Source organism: Poecilia formosa, unplaced genomic scaffold (genome assembly GCF_000485575.1).
Source record: "Poecilia formosa unplaced genomic scaffold, Poecilia_formosa-5.1.2 Scaffold15, whole genome shotgun sequence".
NCBI classification, from domain to species: domain Eukaryota; kingdom Metazoa; phylum Chordata; class Actinopteri; order Cyprinodontiformes; family Poeciliidae; genus Poecilia; species Poecilia formosa.
The window spans coordinates 2,031,535-2,047,562 of NW_006799954.1; the positions used below are offsets into that span (position 1 = coordinate 2,031,535).

The 16,028-nt window shown below is 35.6% G+C and overlaps 1 protein-coding gene across 1 annotated transcript in view; it reads right to left on the reverse strand.

Annotated features, from left to right (window-relative positions):
* The window catches only part of wdr27 (WD repeat domain 27), a 35,536-nt gene that overhangs the window by 11,567 nt on the left and 7,941 nt on the right, over window positions 1-16,028 (reverse strand). The window contains exons 10-19 of the mRNA XM_016668553.1: window positions 15,509-15,646; window positions 12,213-12,282; window positions 11,979-12,047; window positions 11,793-11,896; window positions 10,959-11,048; window positions 10,241-10,362; window positions 8,409-8,542; window positions 7,728-7,822; window positions 6,521-6,642; window positions 1,269-1,366 (exon numbers count right to left, since the gene is read on the reverse strand). Coding sequence (XP_016524039.1) covers window positions 1,269-1,366; window positions 6,521-6,642; window positions 7,728-7,822; window positions 8,409-8,542; window positions 10,241-10,362; window positions 10,959-11,048; window positions 11,793-11,896; window positions 11,979-12,047; window positions 12,213-12,282; window positions 15,509-15,646 — 1,042 coding nt within the window. The remainder of the gene's footprint in view (window positions 1-1,268; window positions 1,367-6,520; window positions 6,643-7,727; window positions 7,823-8,408; window positions 8,543-10,240; window positions 10,363-10,958; window positions 11,049-11,792; window positions 11,897-11,978; window positions 12,048-12,212; window positions 12,283-15,508; window positions 15,647-16,028) is intronic.

Consider the following 16,028-nt stretch of genomic DNA (forward strand, 5'->3'; position numbering starts at 1 on the left):
ATGCCCCTATTAGACTCATTAGTGAGAATACATACATACATATCCAACCATTATCAGCTATTTGTCATTGTATTAAAAATCTGGCAAATTTAAAACTTGTTTTATGCTTGTGCTTGTAGATCAATCTCCAACAGATGTTGGAGTTTGTGCAGTAAACACCTCAGAAACATTTGGGCTGTGACTAAGAAGCTACAATGTTCCCTACAAGATATGCATAAAGCTTTAAATAAATTCACATTGAGGCTGAAAGGGGAATTGTAAATGGACTGATTTTATAAAGTGCATTTCTAGTCATACGGACCACTGAAAACGCTTTATACTAGAGCATAATCCCAAACGTGCACATATTCATACATAGTACACAGATCGATAGGCAACTTGGGTTTAGACAAACTACCAGCTCATCTGTCATCTTCTGTTTGCTTCCTGTTGATCTAACAAAGGCGATTTAAAGCATTTATGCTTACAGCACTTCTCACAGGTGAAAATCACAAAATGCTTCAAAAGAGAAAAACAAACAATAAAAGATTGAAAACTTAAAACATGACCAATAAACAAAAAGAATAACAAAAAAAATTATACATACATAATATAATAATCCTAATATGGCTGTAAAAACTAGGAGTTGATTTAGAAACAAAGTGAAATATTTGTCAGGCAGTAGGTTCTGACAGAGTCTGGGATGAGGAATTTGATATGAGAGGAGCCTCAGACTTGAAAGAATGCAAAACTTAATAATGTGTTCTATGAGGCCAAAAAGAACATTAGGAGATCCAAAAAGGTCTAGATAAATCATCTGCCTTACAAGGACTTCTGTGAATCAAAGTCAGTTAAATGTCTCCTCAGGCATTAACTTTGGAAATTAAACACTTGCTAATTCAAACATCACATAAGGAATGCTTGAGTTATAAAAATCATTATGCAGTTGTAAAGGAAAGTGGTTTTTTTATCTAGAGAATAACAAATGGGGAAAAAAATTGGTAAAACTAATGCTCAGTTCTTGACTAAACATTCATCTAATAAAGATTCTATTTAACAAAGTTTTGACAGGTATTCTAAATAGTACTATCAGCTTTGTTTAAAATGTCATGGAAAGGTTTATATTGCTGTACACACCAGTCAAACTGATTTAATGCTCTAAATTAGGTTTCCTTCCTGAAAAGCATAAACTGAAACACAGTAGAATACAAACAGCAAACATTGTAGCAAAGGTTTGGTTGATTTTGTTTTACACAAAGTTGTCTTTCAGAAAACATATTTATACAAACCTCATTGTGCGGAGGTCCCACATCTTCACCCCATCTGTAACTGCACTGGTGAGGAATAGGTTGTATGACTCTGGAGCCTGTGAGGTGAATGTGGATCCCTTTAAAATATACAAACAAAACAAAAAAAAAGAGAATAAAGCAAAACCCTACATCCATATTAAATGTTTAATGTTTCAGAGAGCAAAAAGTAATAACTTTCAAAAGCTGACTTTATTGATTAAGGGGAAAAAATGATCCAAATCAACTTGATTTCTGTGTGAAAAAGAAAATAACTCCTGAACCTAATGCTTAGTCGTGCTACTATTAGCAACAACTGCCAATCAAGCATTTTTTTTTTATTTTTATAAAAAGTGCTGCCACCCAATCTGGATCTCAGTATTCTTGAAACAACAAGCAGACTTGCGTCCCGCAAGCAAAGGGTTATTGTTGGATGATATGGAATAATGAGGTGTTTTATGTTAAACTGAGCTGGGTCAGTGGGGTCTTTGTAAGTAATGAATAGGATTTTTTAACTGAATTCTGAGATTAACATGTAGCAAGTGGAGAAAAGCCAACACAGGGGAAATTTCCTACGAATATGCCCCTCAGCACACTGGTTGTACACACATCTATTGAGTGACGACTGTCTTTTTTCCAACTAGAAACAAACTTCTTAGTTGAATGAAAATAATTTTAGACTTAAATCTGGCAAGATGGATGATTTGGGGCTTTACTTCATGCGCAGAATAAAAAAGTAATGATAGCAACATTTGTGTAAAATATGTTCAGCATAATTTCCCAAACTTTAGGTATACCACTGAAATAGACTCCAACAAAAAATGTAGTTTCCACTCCATATCTACAAATAAATTCCATTCATGACTTCCAAACCAAGTTATCAGATGATAAAGTTAAGCATGTGAGCAAGGGAGAGAGAGTGCAGCTGTGGGGGTGTTCTTTGTTTAGTTTTCCATTAAGAGTGTGAGAACAGGAGTTCAAGACGGCCTTTCCAGCTTTCCGAGAAGTCCTCTGGTCTGATGAGTTCCAGGTGAATTTTGCAGAGAGGTGACGGAAATTTCAGTTTCTGATGTCTGGCCTGCCCGGGGAGGACAAAGCAAAAGTGGAGGGAGGTATGATTTTATGTGTGCAGTGTCCAGCCAGTTGCAATCCCTCTGATCCACGGCTACTAACCCCAAACCATCCAAAGGCCCCCAGGCTCTAGTCAAGAGAAGTCCTCATTGATGCAATAGCCAAGCTGAAACAACAAATTAGACCCTTCCCATAGAGTATTGCACACAAAAGATGTGATGACAAAGAACACGCACATCTGGGCCAAATAAATATTGTCAGCTGTGCAAGAGTGAACTGAAGCTGAATGGGTTAATCCATGCCAATACTGGGAGTGTATGCAGCTAATCCAGACTGTCCAGAGCGTCAAGCATGTAGGGTAAAATACACAAAAGTTACTGAGCACAAGGTTCACTGAGCAAAGCCTCTGTCGCAAACAAGTTACATAAAAAGCTTGAATGGACCTTTATTTTTAGCTTTTTTTTTTAAAGAAATATGTTGGAATATTGTTTGCAAGCACTATGATATTTATACACTACATTGCTAAATTAATACCTCTTCAATCTGCAGTAGGCAACTTTTACAAAAAAATATGTCTTTGATATATTTCTTAAAACAGTCACTATGTTGTGACAGTATAACATGAGACAGATAATCTGTGAAAAAATCCCTGAGTCCTTCTGCCATCTCCAGAAATACACCTCTTACAACCAATCAGAGCCAGGAGGAAGGTCTTAGTGCTGTCAGTCATGCTCATGTACACTCAGCTTAAGGTTCCCAGTATGCTGCAGGTGTGCTAACGGCAGAGAAACAACAAACTGGTACAGCAAATATTTATCTGCCACCAATGGTGGAAATGTTTTCTAGCCTGCACATTCATGGCAGGCCATTCATGGCAGGGAACTGTTGCGCAGCAGAGAGCAAGTGGTACAGAGTGAGCAGCACATACATGAGGGTGACTGACACTGTTAAGACCCTCCTCCTGGCTCTGATTTATTGTTTCAGACTGATCTGTTGATTTCTGTACATGTCAGTAGGACCACAGGAAGAAGGCAGAGGAGCTTTGCAGTGTCACAACATAGTGGCGGTTTTAACAAACATGTAAAAAGATATGTAAAAGTTGCCTTCTGTAGCTGTAAACCTGAAAGAGATTTGTAAAAGTGTCCTTTGGAATTTAACACATTTAGTCAAATGTGTTTTATTGGGATTTTACTTGATAGACCATTCAAACAATTCTGAGATGGACGGTTACAGATAATTTTAGAACGTATCAGCCAATAAAAATCTGAAAGTGTGTCCTATTACATCAAAACCTAAACGAAATTCAGAAAAACCAAGAGTCACCTACTAAGTAAATAGAGTACAACAGGTGAGGTAGAGGCTGAATCAGCAGGAGGAGTAGGTTTACCATCAAAGTCAAATCAAATCCCATTTCATTATTGTCATTGCACAATGACATTTAAAAAACTCAAGTACTCAGAAATACTAACTCAAACTGCATTCCTCAAGGTCCAGAGTCCTGAAACTTTTAGATGTGTCCCTTGTCTGTTCTGTTTCCCCCTCCCCTCAGGTAAAGAGTCTGGGTGTTATTCTTGACAGCACCCTTTCTTTCCAGTCTCATATTAACAATATTACCCGCTCAGCTTATTTTCATCTACGCAACATCAACCGTCTTCGCCCCTCCCTTACTTCCCATTCCACTGCCATTCTTGTCCACTGTCTTGTGACATCACGCCTGGACTATTGCAACTCCCTTCTGTTTGGTCTCACCCAGAAATCTCTTCACAAACTTCAACTGGTCCAGAACTCAGCTGCCCGTATCATTACTAAAACCCCATCCATGCACCACATCACTCCTATCTTGCAAAGACTTCATTGGCTGCCTACCAAGTTCCGCATAGAATACAAAATTCTTCTGTATACTTTTAAGGCTCTTTACAATTTTTTCCCACTATATCTTTCCAATCTTATTCATATTGCCACTCCCTCTCGTTCCCTCAGATCATCCTCCTCCATCCATTTGTCTGTCCCCTCTGTCCGTCTTACTACCACTTTGGAACTCATTACCATCTCACCTTAGAAACATAAAGTCATTCCCTAAATTTAAAACCGAACTTAAAACACACCTTTTTAGATCTGCCTTTTCAATATGACACAATTGGTTTGCTTGATTTTTTATATAGATTTTTTTACATAGATTTATATATAGATTTCATATAGATACATTGTTGTGTATTTATTCTATTTATTTTTAATTGCTACATTTTTATTGTTGCTGTTACTTTTCGCTCTTTGTACGGTGTCCTTGAGTGCCAGAAAGACGCCTTTGAAATAAAAGGTATTATTATTATTATTATTATTTGTCCTATACACTTGAATTAAATTACTCCACTATGTTACTAGCATGCAGTCAGCTCTACAGACCTCTGCTAATGAAATAATATTGGAGCCAGGTGTGCTAAAGCTAAGAGACAACTACAAGCACCAGGACCTTGAAGAATGGAGTTTGAGACTACTGATTATTAATTCCATCAAACAACTAATTTGCACTTAGACAAACACATATAAACCAGCCCCATGCAGTTAATTTCCCAGTCATAATGTTGTACAGCTCAAGTGTCAAGTCCTGAAATGCATTTAGATAAAAACAATTCTCAATTCTTAAATCTATTGGTGCACGTTACCGATGGACCTGTGATATTTCCCAAAAAGCACCAGTAAGAACAGCTTCTGGAAGAACAGAAAGGCACTAAACCTACAAAGAGACAATGTAATTATTTCAATTAAAGCCTATCATGTTTGAAAAGCCCAGTCAAAATCTAGTCTTAAATCCAATTAAAAATCTGGTGCAAGAGTTCCAGAAAAAGATGGTTCTATAACGTATTAAGTCTGCATGCAGCACTGTTTGGAATTTTAAATGTAAGCACTAAAATCTATACAGATACAGGGGAAAGCAAATGGATATGCGCAAAATCTGCTTGTCAAACTTGGACCACAAGTCAGATAGGAAGGAGTAAGGACATAATGGAACAGCCTTGTGAAACGGCTTTTCTCCAAAGCCATCAACTCTAGCCTGACTGTCCTCCTGCTGTCACAGATGAAAGTATTCATCCTGATACAGCCGTAACTTACATTCAAGGTGAATTATACTGATGAATTTGCATCATGTCATGGAAACTTTTGGTTAACCACAGCGTTTTTTAATGATGACCTTTTGTTTTCATACCACAAACTAACACTTTTATTTCCTCAAAGACAATCTGTACCTTGCGTAACACACATAAAAAAGTAGTCCTTGATGTCTTATGTAACCCAGTGACATCTGCCAAATAACCGACCCTTCAGGAGTAAGATGGAAGATAGGGCTCACACTGCTTAAAGATGCCAAATCAAGCAAATTCTTCGCTCTGTGGGTTTGGTCCACAAGTGATTTAGTCTGTGGGTAAAGTGATGAAATGTCTCAGTCTCAATCCATTCACAAAGGATTTAGGTTTTCTATAAGATTTAATAAAACTATAAATTTTAAACCCCCTACAAAGTACATGTGAAAGAAAATATCAAAAAAGCTTACAGCACGGATGGGTGTCTTTATATGTATGTAATGTATGTATGTAATGTAATTAACAAAAAACAATTATATTTTATTAGTGCGATTACAAAAATGGCCAAAAAAAGTGTACAAACTCCTGTTGGACAAAAATCAGCATGTCAAACCATAGTTAATGTGGCATTTATCCTGTCAAAGTCAACAACCCCCAAAAAATGTGTTTGAATGTGTTTGAAAGAAAAAATAAGATACAATAGGTATAATCTAGTTGCAAAGGTGTGTGCAGCTTTAAACTAATACTTAGTTCTTTAATTAAGTTTCAGCATCAGTCTTCTTTGGTATTGGTCTATCGGCCTCACTGAGCTTGACAATATTTGCTCACTGAAGCTTGCATAGGATCTCCAGATGTATCAGGTTGTGGCACCAGGTTGATTATTCTACAAATTTACCACCAAATTTAGTTCTGGACATTTGTTAGGCCATTTAAAAATGTGTTTTTCTCTTCATTAGATGATTTGGATTTGTGCTTTGACTTAACATTTCCATTTTCTACTAGAACAGCTGGACAAGAGAACTTTTTTCATACATCTTGTACATAGAATATTTTCAGTGTTAGTATGAATTATTTAATTATTCTGTCACATTTAAAATCCTTCACCTTGTTCTGTGTGATGCAGTGGATAGCTCTGCTGTGGGCGTCATGTAGCACAGAACCAACTGCACCTTTGTTCATGTCCAGAACTTGAATGGACCGATCTGAACAACTCACCAGAACAATGTCTGAATAAAAAAAAAAGCTGTTAAGAAAAGATGTGGCTAAATGAAAATAAATATTTGCGGTACTGCCATATAATTATAGTATAAAAATTAAAATCAGAGATGCACCAATTGATCAACCATTTACAGGTCAAGTATGATGAAACATTTTTTTTTTCACAAAAAAAAATGTTTAAAATGTGGTGGAAGTTATCATCTAAAATGATAACTTCCACCATTATCATTCTATAAACCAATAAACCAAGAAAATGATTTGATTTAATGCTGCGAAAGGTCTTATCTGTGGATCTCCAGTTTTATTTGTACACTGAAAGTATATTTTGAAGGTTTTTATTGTACTTAAAAGTTGCTGTTCTGCATTTATTTTCCTAGTGCTTTTATTTTACCACTTTTAAAACATTAACATACTGACAAAAAGAAAAAGATAACACAAAACAATTTCACTAAACTACTTTTTAGGTTGTATGTATTTCACACGTGTAGTAAAGGAATATCCATCAAGCTATACATTTATTGTCTATCCTCGTTTATCCTTGCAGGATCACCATGGCGCCTATTTCCAGCAGTCATTGACAAGAGGTGGCATACACCCTAGATAAGACTCTAGTCTAGTCCATGGCAGCGAGTAATTGAACAATTTTGTTTTGTAATTTCACAACATATTGTTTTAATTGTGTGAAAAACGTGAACAATCCCCCAAATTTGTTAAGAACAAACATATTTTGATGCTATCACTATGCATGCATTTTCATTTGGAGTTAATTTGGGAAAGCACTGTGATTGCTTCTGACAGGAATAAACCCATTCCAACTCAAATTCTGTGGAGTGAGTTACTGGAGTGAGTACATGTGCTGTAAAGACTAACAGCGGACTGGAATGCAGACATTCCTGAAAAAAATCTAAAGACACCTAAATGCTAAAATCTGCAGTGGAGGCCCTTAAGCTATGTGCAAAGTCTTTATGAGATTGTTGTGGTTTACATGGACCAGATTCTCTGAGAAAAGCGTGTAGACTCACTCGGCCAGCACCAACATGATATTACCTTTCCACTTCCTGACGCCAGAGCTATAAAACCCTAAAAAGGATACATGAGAGGAAATCGTTGACTGCAGAAAGGGCTGTGATCTCCGAGGCTGATGGTGTTAAGCAACTTGCCAGTTTGATGATGCTCCGGTGCTTATATCTAAGAAAATAATACCATTTTTAGTCAAGTTGATGAAACCCCCCCCCAAAAAACAATTAATATAAGGACCTTATTCTTAAAGATCCTAATCATATACAGTCATAGGATATAATTTACTTATTATTTTATGCTGTTCATCATTCTGTTGTATGTGCTTCCAGACACGTCCTGACAGCTTGCAGTGAGCACCTGAGCAGTTTTGTCTTAATGAGTGTCAGCACAGCAGTGTCTGCAGTAGAATTAAAAATGCCAAGCTTCTCCTGCAATAAAGCCTGGTTCCTAAAGAGGTTGTAAAAACCTTTAAAGCTGTCATCCTCTGTCTACCAGAATATATGCCATTATTTGTTAACAATACTGTGTTTAAGTGCAGTTACATTACTAAGGCAATATAGCTATTAATGGTGACGTAAAAATAAAATGATACATGGTTTTTGGTTTTTCTTTACCAATAAAAATCTAGGAAGTGGTATATGCATTGAGGAACTTAATAATAATAATAATAATAATAATAATAATAATAATAATCCAACTGAAAACTTTTACAAGTCACTGTAAGTGTTTACACAGAATAAAACTTAGTAATTACCTTTTTACATCATCGCGGGTGAGGTCCACATTATACAGGTACAAGTATAGAGAAGGTCCAGATGTTAGGACTAGAAATTTGTCAAGATAATAAAACTGAGCACCTCTAATGGGTTTGGAGAACATAGTGTCACCCTAATGGAAAGATAAATAAAGATGTATGACAGATAAATATCACACCAATATCTTCACTTGGATATTAAATAGTATATTAATAAAATAAAAAGAGCCCTAACAAAAACTTTCCTTTTTTCTTAAATGGTAGATATTTCAGGGTAAGTGTTGGTTTTTACAGTTACTGTTGTCGTATTTGTATTGCTTGTTTTTATTTCTGGTTACGGTGTACAGCAATTTGGTCAACTTTGCTGTTTTTAAAGAACTTTATAAATAAAGCTGGAATGAAAGGGAATCTATTATTCAGAAAATTAAACAAAAAATTAAAGAGAGAAAGTCTGACATCTACTGTATATAAAAAGATAACTTCATTTTTCTTTTGTAGTCTTACCTAATCTTTTAATAAAATATCTGTTCTTAAATTGAAACAAGCAAAACTTTTAAATGTGATACAAATCAGGACATACGTTATGGGTATTATGACAATAGATTCTGATCAAACTGGCTTCAATATTATACTAATGGACAAATAAAATGTATTGTCAGTTTGGATCCCTGGTGCAGTTTTAAACCCACCTTTCACGTTTTGGTTTTTTCAGGAACAAGAGGGGGGAAATCCACATTCCCTCCACTTAAACACTTCAGATCAATGCATAAATGATATTTAAATATGACATATAATGGTTCTCCAATAAAGCATTTTCCTAAAAATATGGGTATAAACCACAATAAGACATCTTCATCAGGGACTCTTTTTTTCTCTCAGTGCTAATCTTCACTGTCATTTACAGTGTGCTGTAACTAATTTGACACATTTTTAAAGCCTAGCAGCTAACGGTACTACGCATTACACGTTGTAGTCAATCCAGTACATTTTCTTTTTTGTTAAACTATGGAAATGTAGATCTGTCTCACATCAGCATTGTTCTTTCCCCTGTGAGAAGACTTTCATTTGTTCCCAAGATGTCTCATAAAAACACAAAAACATTCACATGGCTTGTCAGTGTTTCTCAATTCCGGTCCTCAAGTACCTCTCCCCCGCATATTTTAGGTGCGTTTCTGTTCCAGAACACCTGATACAAATGATTGCATAATCTCATCTCTTTGCCATTCTGTTCTGAAGAAGCCTGTTAATTACCCGCTTATTCAAGTCAGGTGTGCGGGAGAAGGGAAAAACCAAAAACATGTGGGGCAGTCATCCAGAACTGAGAAGCCCTGGCATAGATTAAGCCGAGTTTTGGTAGAGATTCACAGAGCGGTGCACATTAAGGGTACTTAACATTAGGTAGAACCTCTGGGAGAGCAAAGTCCTTCCTAATTTTACTTAAAAATACAAATAGAATTTAGTTTCATCTAACTCATCAACCCCTGGCTGTATGTTCAGTGTCATGTCAAAAGTTGAATGTCTGCCCCAATTTCACCGGGCCAGACATTCCCCGATGAATGTCTGCCTTGATGGATAAAAACCTTTGGATTTTTTTTATCCACCAGTTTTTTTTTTATTTGACTAAAATAATTTTCCATTGATTTTACTGCACGACAGTGACGTATCGCATTACATGTTTTATATACTTGTGTTTTAACTACAAAAACAACTAACAAAAAAAAAGATTATGTGATTTTTCAATTATAGGGCTCAAGTACATAGAGGAGCTTAAGATTCTGAAAGTTTGCAAGTGATGTGTATTAAATACATGTTTGTTTGTTTGTTTTTTTTACCAAGATAATGGCAGGCTCTGAGTAGGATTTGGCCCAAATCCGTAATGATAGATCTTCTGCTGCACTCAGCCACCATTGTCTGCAGAGGCTCCAGCTCACACTGGTCACTGGCTTGTCATGACCTACATTCAAAAACCCAGGTCTCAAATGATCCTGATAAATCAGTGTACAGTCACAACATTTGCTTTTATGAAACTGTTCAGGCAGAGGGACAGTCTGAAGAGAGGAGGTTCATGCTGACCTACATGTCACCTCAACTTCTGTCCTTTATCTCTGCTGCCTTCTTGTGGACATTTTCCTTCAAAATTGGACCTTACTAAATAAATTGGATGGTGAATGTTTTGTCTAATTGTCAGTCATAAGGTAGCTGCAAAACCACCAAATGTGAAGTAAAGTAACAAATTTTAATTACATGTAACATCTTCAGAGCTATATTTGTTCAGCAAGGAAGCATACTTTTTTATTTAAGGATAAAGTAGGTCTTTTTGCATTGGTTAGTGATCAGATACTTTTCATTTAATCAATAACTATTTACAGTGCTAATTGTTTAATAGATAACAGCAATAACTTTATTTCAAAGTAATGTAATCTATTGCTGTTATCAAAGGTAACAGTTAAAAATGGCACACAAATCCACTCCCAGAAAGAAAACATTACAGTGAGTGTGCAGGTTAAAAACAGCAAAGCAGAGAATAACCATTCTTGGATCATGTCTCACCTATGTAGGCAGTTGGACTACCAGTAAGGCAGGAGTTGTACAATAACACCGAGCGGTCGCCAAGACCACACAGGATTTTTTTCCCATCACCTGAGAAATACAACAAACCACAGATTTATTTTTGGATCAGTTATTTTCAAAGTAAGAGTTCTGTCTGGAAAAAGTCTCATTATTTTAAATTATAGCTTTGTTGTTGTCATAAAGGAACTTTATTAAATACTATATTTCATAAATGATTGGCTCATGTGTTTGCACCCTTTCAGTGGAGAATGGACAAAGAAAAGCACAGTTTACTTCTTAAGATGTAGAATCTACTTAATCCAAATAAAAATTCAGCGATAAAGTTTAAATTTTAAGTTTGTATTAGTAACAATTTTATAGGTATTGTCACGGAAAGGTAAATCAAACTGTACACTACAATGGTCAAACGTTAACCACCTCATACCTGCTGCATTACTTCCCAGGAACCATCAAAGAAGCTTTTGGTTTTAAGTAAATACTCATTAACAAATCTTTGTGAAGCAAGTGTTAGATAATGAAAGGATAGTTTTAAATTTTAATAAAGAAAGTCAGTATAAGATAATCCCCATTTTGGATTCTGTAGTAGGTCCCTAGACTTTAGTTTTAGAAAATACAATACAGCAAATTATCCTTTTATTACAATACAGGTAAAATACATGAGAATACCTGAAAAATACAGCTAAATATTCAAATAAAACAACTAAAAACCAGATCCCAGGAAAAAAAGAATATTAACACATCAAAATGTTCATGCAACTTGTCTTTTGGCACAAATAAATGGCTTGTCAAAATTAGCTGTCATCAGTAACTCACCTGAATACTGAAGGCATGAGACTTGTTTGTTGGCAATGCTAAGAGCAGTACGTGGTTCAGTTGGTGCTGCACTGACCTCTGGGTAGTTTCTATGGAGTAAGCCCCTAAGTGACAAAAACATGTTTTTTGTAGTTTATGTGACACATACACATACGCAGAGTAAATACAGTAGAGTACACTGCTTACAAATGTCTTATTGACTTTTTAGGTGATGTTTTCTTCTGAGCATTGGTTTGTGCTGAAAACATAGTCATTCTGAAATAGAGAAATAAAGAAAAATATAATCAATCAAGCAACGACTCTAATCACAACACTCTATTTGTTTCATCACAATATATTTCAGCTGTAATTTTTAACAGGTGTCTTCGACCATCAATGGTGTATAAAACATATGTCTCAGACAGAGATACCTTATCATACCTTGGGGTGGTGTTGTATCCAGATGACTTCACTTTTGAGTGAAAAACTAGCGGCTTTTCCTTTATTCCTCCTTTGAAAAAAAAAACCAAACATCTCAGATGAGATACAGACTGACAAACAGGGCTAATTATTGTACATTTTATAACTTACAAGTGTTTTCACAGAAAACCTATGAAGTTACGTAAACTGAATAAAGACATAATCGTATTTAACAAACAAGGAAATAAAGAATTATTTTATTTTGTTTATGGGCTAAATTCATTGTAATCTGAATGTTTAAAAGAACATGGTAGCAAAACATTCAAAAGAGGAGTAAGAAGACGAAAGAATGAATGAAATACTTCAAATCAACATACTGGTAGATTCAATGGGCAGTGGATACTCTGTCTACAGGTAATGGTGAGAGATTGGCTACAAAAACATATTCATATCCTATTCTTTCCAAGCATTGACTGCAGGAACCACCATGAGATTTTGGTTTTTGCATGTTTTTTTTTGTTTTTTTTTGGCTAAATAAATCACATTTTAAGTAAGATTATCTTTGGCTGATAAAAAAAAGTTATGTGCTGAGACAATTAAGTATAAACGGAAAACAAAAAAGAAGAAATTGGCATGGTTCAAATATATATTCAGTAAATACTTTTTTATTGTTATATTTTTTATCCAGTAGTAATATTTGGCAAAGAGCAAAAACTTTCAAAAAGAAATAAGCTAGTACTTTTTTTCACTTGTTAGAATCTGGAATGCCAATATCTGATAGGCTGTACATACTGAAGTGAATTGAACCTAAATACTTTTTTCAAAGATACACTTAAAAAGAAAATCTCTGCACTCCAGTTCTGTAGTATATTGACGAAAAACGCTTACAGACATTTCTTTACAACCACAGGATTAGGTGAATTTGTGAAAAAAAAAAAGGCAGAACATTTCTTCCTTAACTTGTTATTCTACAGCAGGTTTCTTGGGTTATACAAGAAAGAGGTGAGTCAGAAGCACTGGATGATCTCACAGTGCTCCAAGCACTAAGAGAACAGCCACAACCTGCGGGATGTTTTATGCTCCTCATTGTTCCTTGTCAATGCCTTTATTATATTAGAATGAGCTCACTTTTTCCACAGCTGTTAAAATATGTGACGATTACTAAAAACCTTTCTTCTTGCAAAATGCATGCAACAAAGACAAGTTTTCTAAACAAAGACAGTCAATTAAATTGAAACCAGATCAGTAAGAACAAATATGAATAAGTATTTTCTATAATGTCAGCACATAATCCACCTTTTACATGAAGATTATTCACCTCATTAGGGATACAGGGCATCACATTAGCAGGTACTCATCTTACATTTGGAATTTAAACTTCAATTTAGCCTCTTTTGGTATGTCATGCTTCTAAAAAAAATTTGATGCCTATGTCCATTGTTGTTTCTACATAATCCTGATTGATTTTTACTTCAGTTATATCAACTTTCATTTGAAAAAGCCTCTATACCATTTTTGTGAATAAAATAAATTTTAATTTATTAGCCAGGCTTTTAAATGATATCACCATAAGACTCAAAGATCATCTTAGCAAGGCTCCTCTTACAAGGTTCCAATTCTCTCTACTCTATTGTGTTTCAAAGAAGCTTTTGATCCAAAACAGATCCAGTGAGGAAAAAAAGTAATCTTTTCAGAGTAAAGACAATGCAACTCCTTGGAATCATTGAACAACTCCACTGACCCCCTACTGATATAACATGGCCATTTAGCTTTGTTAGTCAATAAAATTCACATAATTTAAGCTGACATCTCATTAGAAGCTATTTAAAGCCTTGTGAGAGTCTCAGACAAATTTCCAAGTAGTTGCATCTAAAAGACAGAACAGCAGATTGAGATGTAACTTGATCATGGCTTTCATTATGTCATATCTAGAGAGAAAAAACAAAAAACAAAAAACAAAACAATAACCATTAGTAGAGCTAAAGCAGTAACACCAAAAAAACAGCAAGTTTACTCTGTTTAAGGATTGTATTGTTAAATATAGTCTTTTATAGTTTATCCAAAAATATAATGTTTAAAAATGTTTAAAATATCATTTAAAGGCTGGAAAAGTAAAAATCTGAAACTAATCTTTTCATGACGGGTTCTGTATGAACATGTACATGCACATTGTTATCATGATAATACAGCTTTCTATCTATCAGTCTGCCTGTCCTGTCTCAAAGTAGTTAGAAGAGACTGTTAAATGTATGTGTGAGGTTTTCTATGTTAATACATGTACAAGTCCAATGATAGATTAGAAGCAAAAGGAATCACGATGTAATGTACTTTGTAAACGTTTGCTCAGCAAGATTATCATAAAATACACAAACCTTTCTGGTGATAATGCTATAAAATGTGGAAAAAGGGCAGTTGTAGTATACTGAACTTGATTTGGGAAACTTCTGGTTGTATTTTACAATTTATGCTGTGAAAATGTGTAATTTCTAAAGTTTTACAATATGTTACAAATTGGACCTTCACCCTACTGTCCTCAGTGAATACTTAATACTGTACATCACAAAAAAAAAGTAATGACAGATCATTAACATTGTCCTAAAAAGTCGCCCATCCTGGTGTTTCATAGTATGAAATGAGCAATAGCCCCTAAATCTGCACTAACAGCTCTTTTGAAAGAGCTCCTTCAGATCTGTGCCAGACGTACGATGAAGGAACCTTTTCCTTTCCAGGAGTCTCAGGGGTTTATGGTGTAATTTGTCTGCAATTTTGCAAATACCTTTAAGAATATGGAGATGCATGGGGAAGAATGGCAGCCTGTAAACTTTTGTGGGCTGTTTTTTTTTTTTTTTTCTTTTTTGCTCTGATGTTGTAGTCACACAGCACTTCTCAATTATACATAAAATCCCCTACATAGTCTTACATTGGAAAATCACTCCACTCCAGCTGTGGAGAATCCAGCTTGGACTGGCTTTCTCAGCATAAAGTCTCTGAAGAACATATAAGCCTCAGCACAAGCAGACACATAAGCTTCAGTGTTCTAGTCAGATGACATACATAAAGATACAGCAAAAACAGGAATGGCACAATGAAACTTAGATCTGAATTGAAGGGAACGCAATGAGGAAGGCCGCATTAACACAAGAAGCAGAACCACATTCATCCATTATATATGTGTGTAGATAATGGAAATGTTTTCAGAAGCTCTTGGATTAGCCAATCAGAACTAAGTATGAAAGTATTTCAGAGAAATTAAAAAAACAACAACAACAACTAAGAGAAAGAGAAACGAGTGTTCAAACATTAAACCTACAACAAACCTTTCCTTTTCGGATGGCTGGGTTCCTTCCTTTTTAACTCTGCATTTAGAGGAGATTCCAGCAGTGGAGGAGAACTGGAAACAAGGGAGGAGGGGAGACAGGGGGACGGAGTTACTGGAAACAGTGGAGTACAGCATTTTTCCATCGTTATGGATTATTAGTCGCTCTAATTTACAGTACCGTGATATTGCTGACTCATAAGAAACCAGATGGCTGCAATGGTTAGATATAATTGAGTAAGTTCATATGGAAATATCAGGGTGAGAGGAACCTTTAGAAAGGAGGTGAACCAATAAATAGGGCTTTTTCTTGTGTCATGGAGTACTGCTGCTTAGGTCAGACTTCCACAATCCCAGAACATGTACTGTAGTGATGCCAAACATGGAAGAATTAACATTTCACACACATTTAACTATCTCCTCTTTAGCAGGCAGGCAGGCAGGTAGGCAGGCAGGTAGGCAGGCAGGTAGGCAGGTAGGTAGGCAGGTAGGTAGGCAGGTAGGTAGGCAGGTAGGTAGGC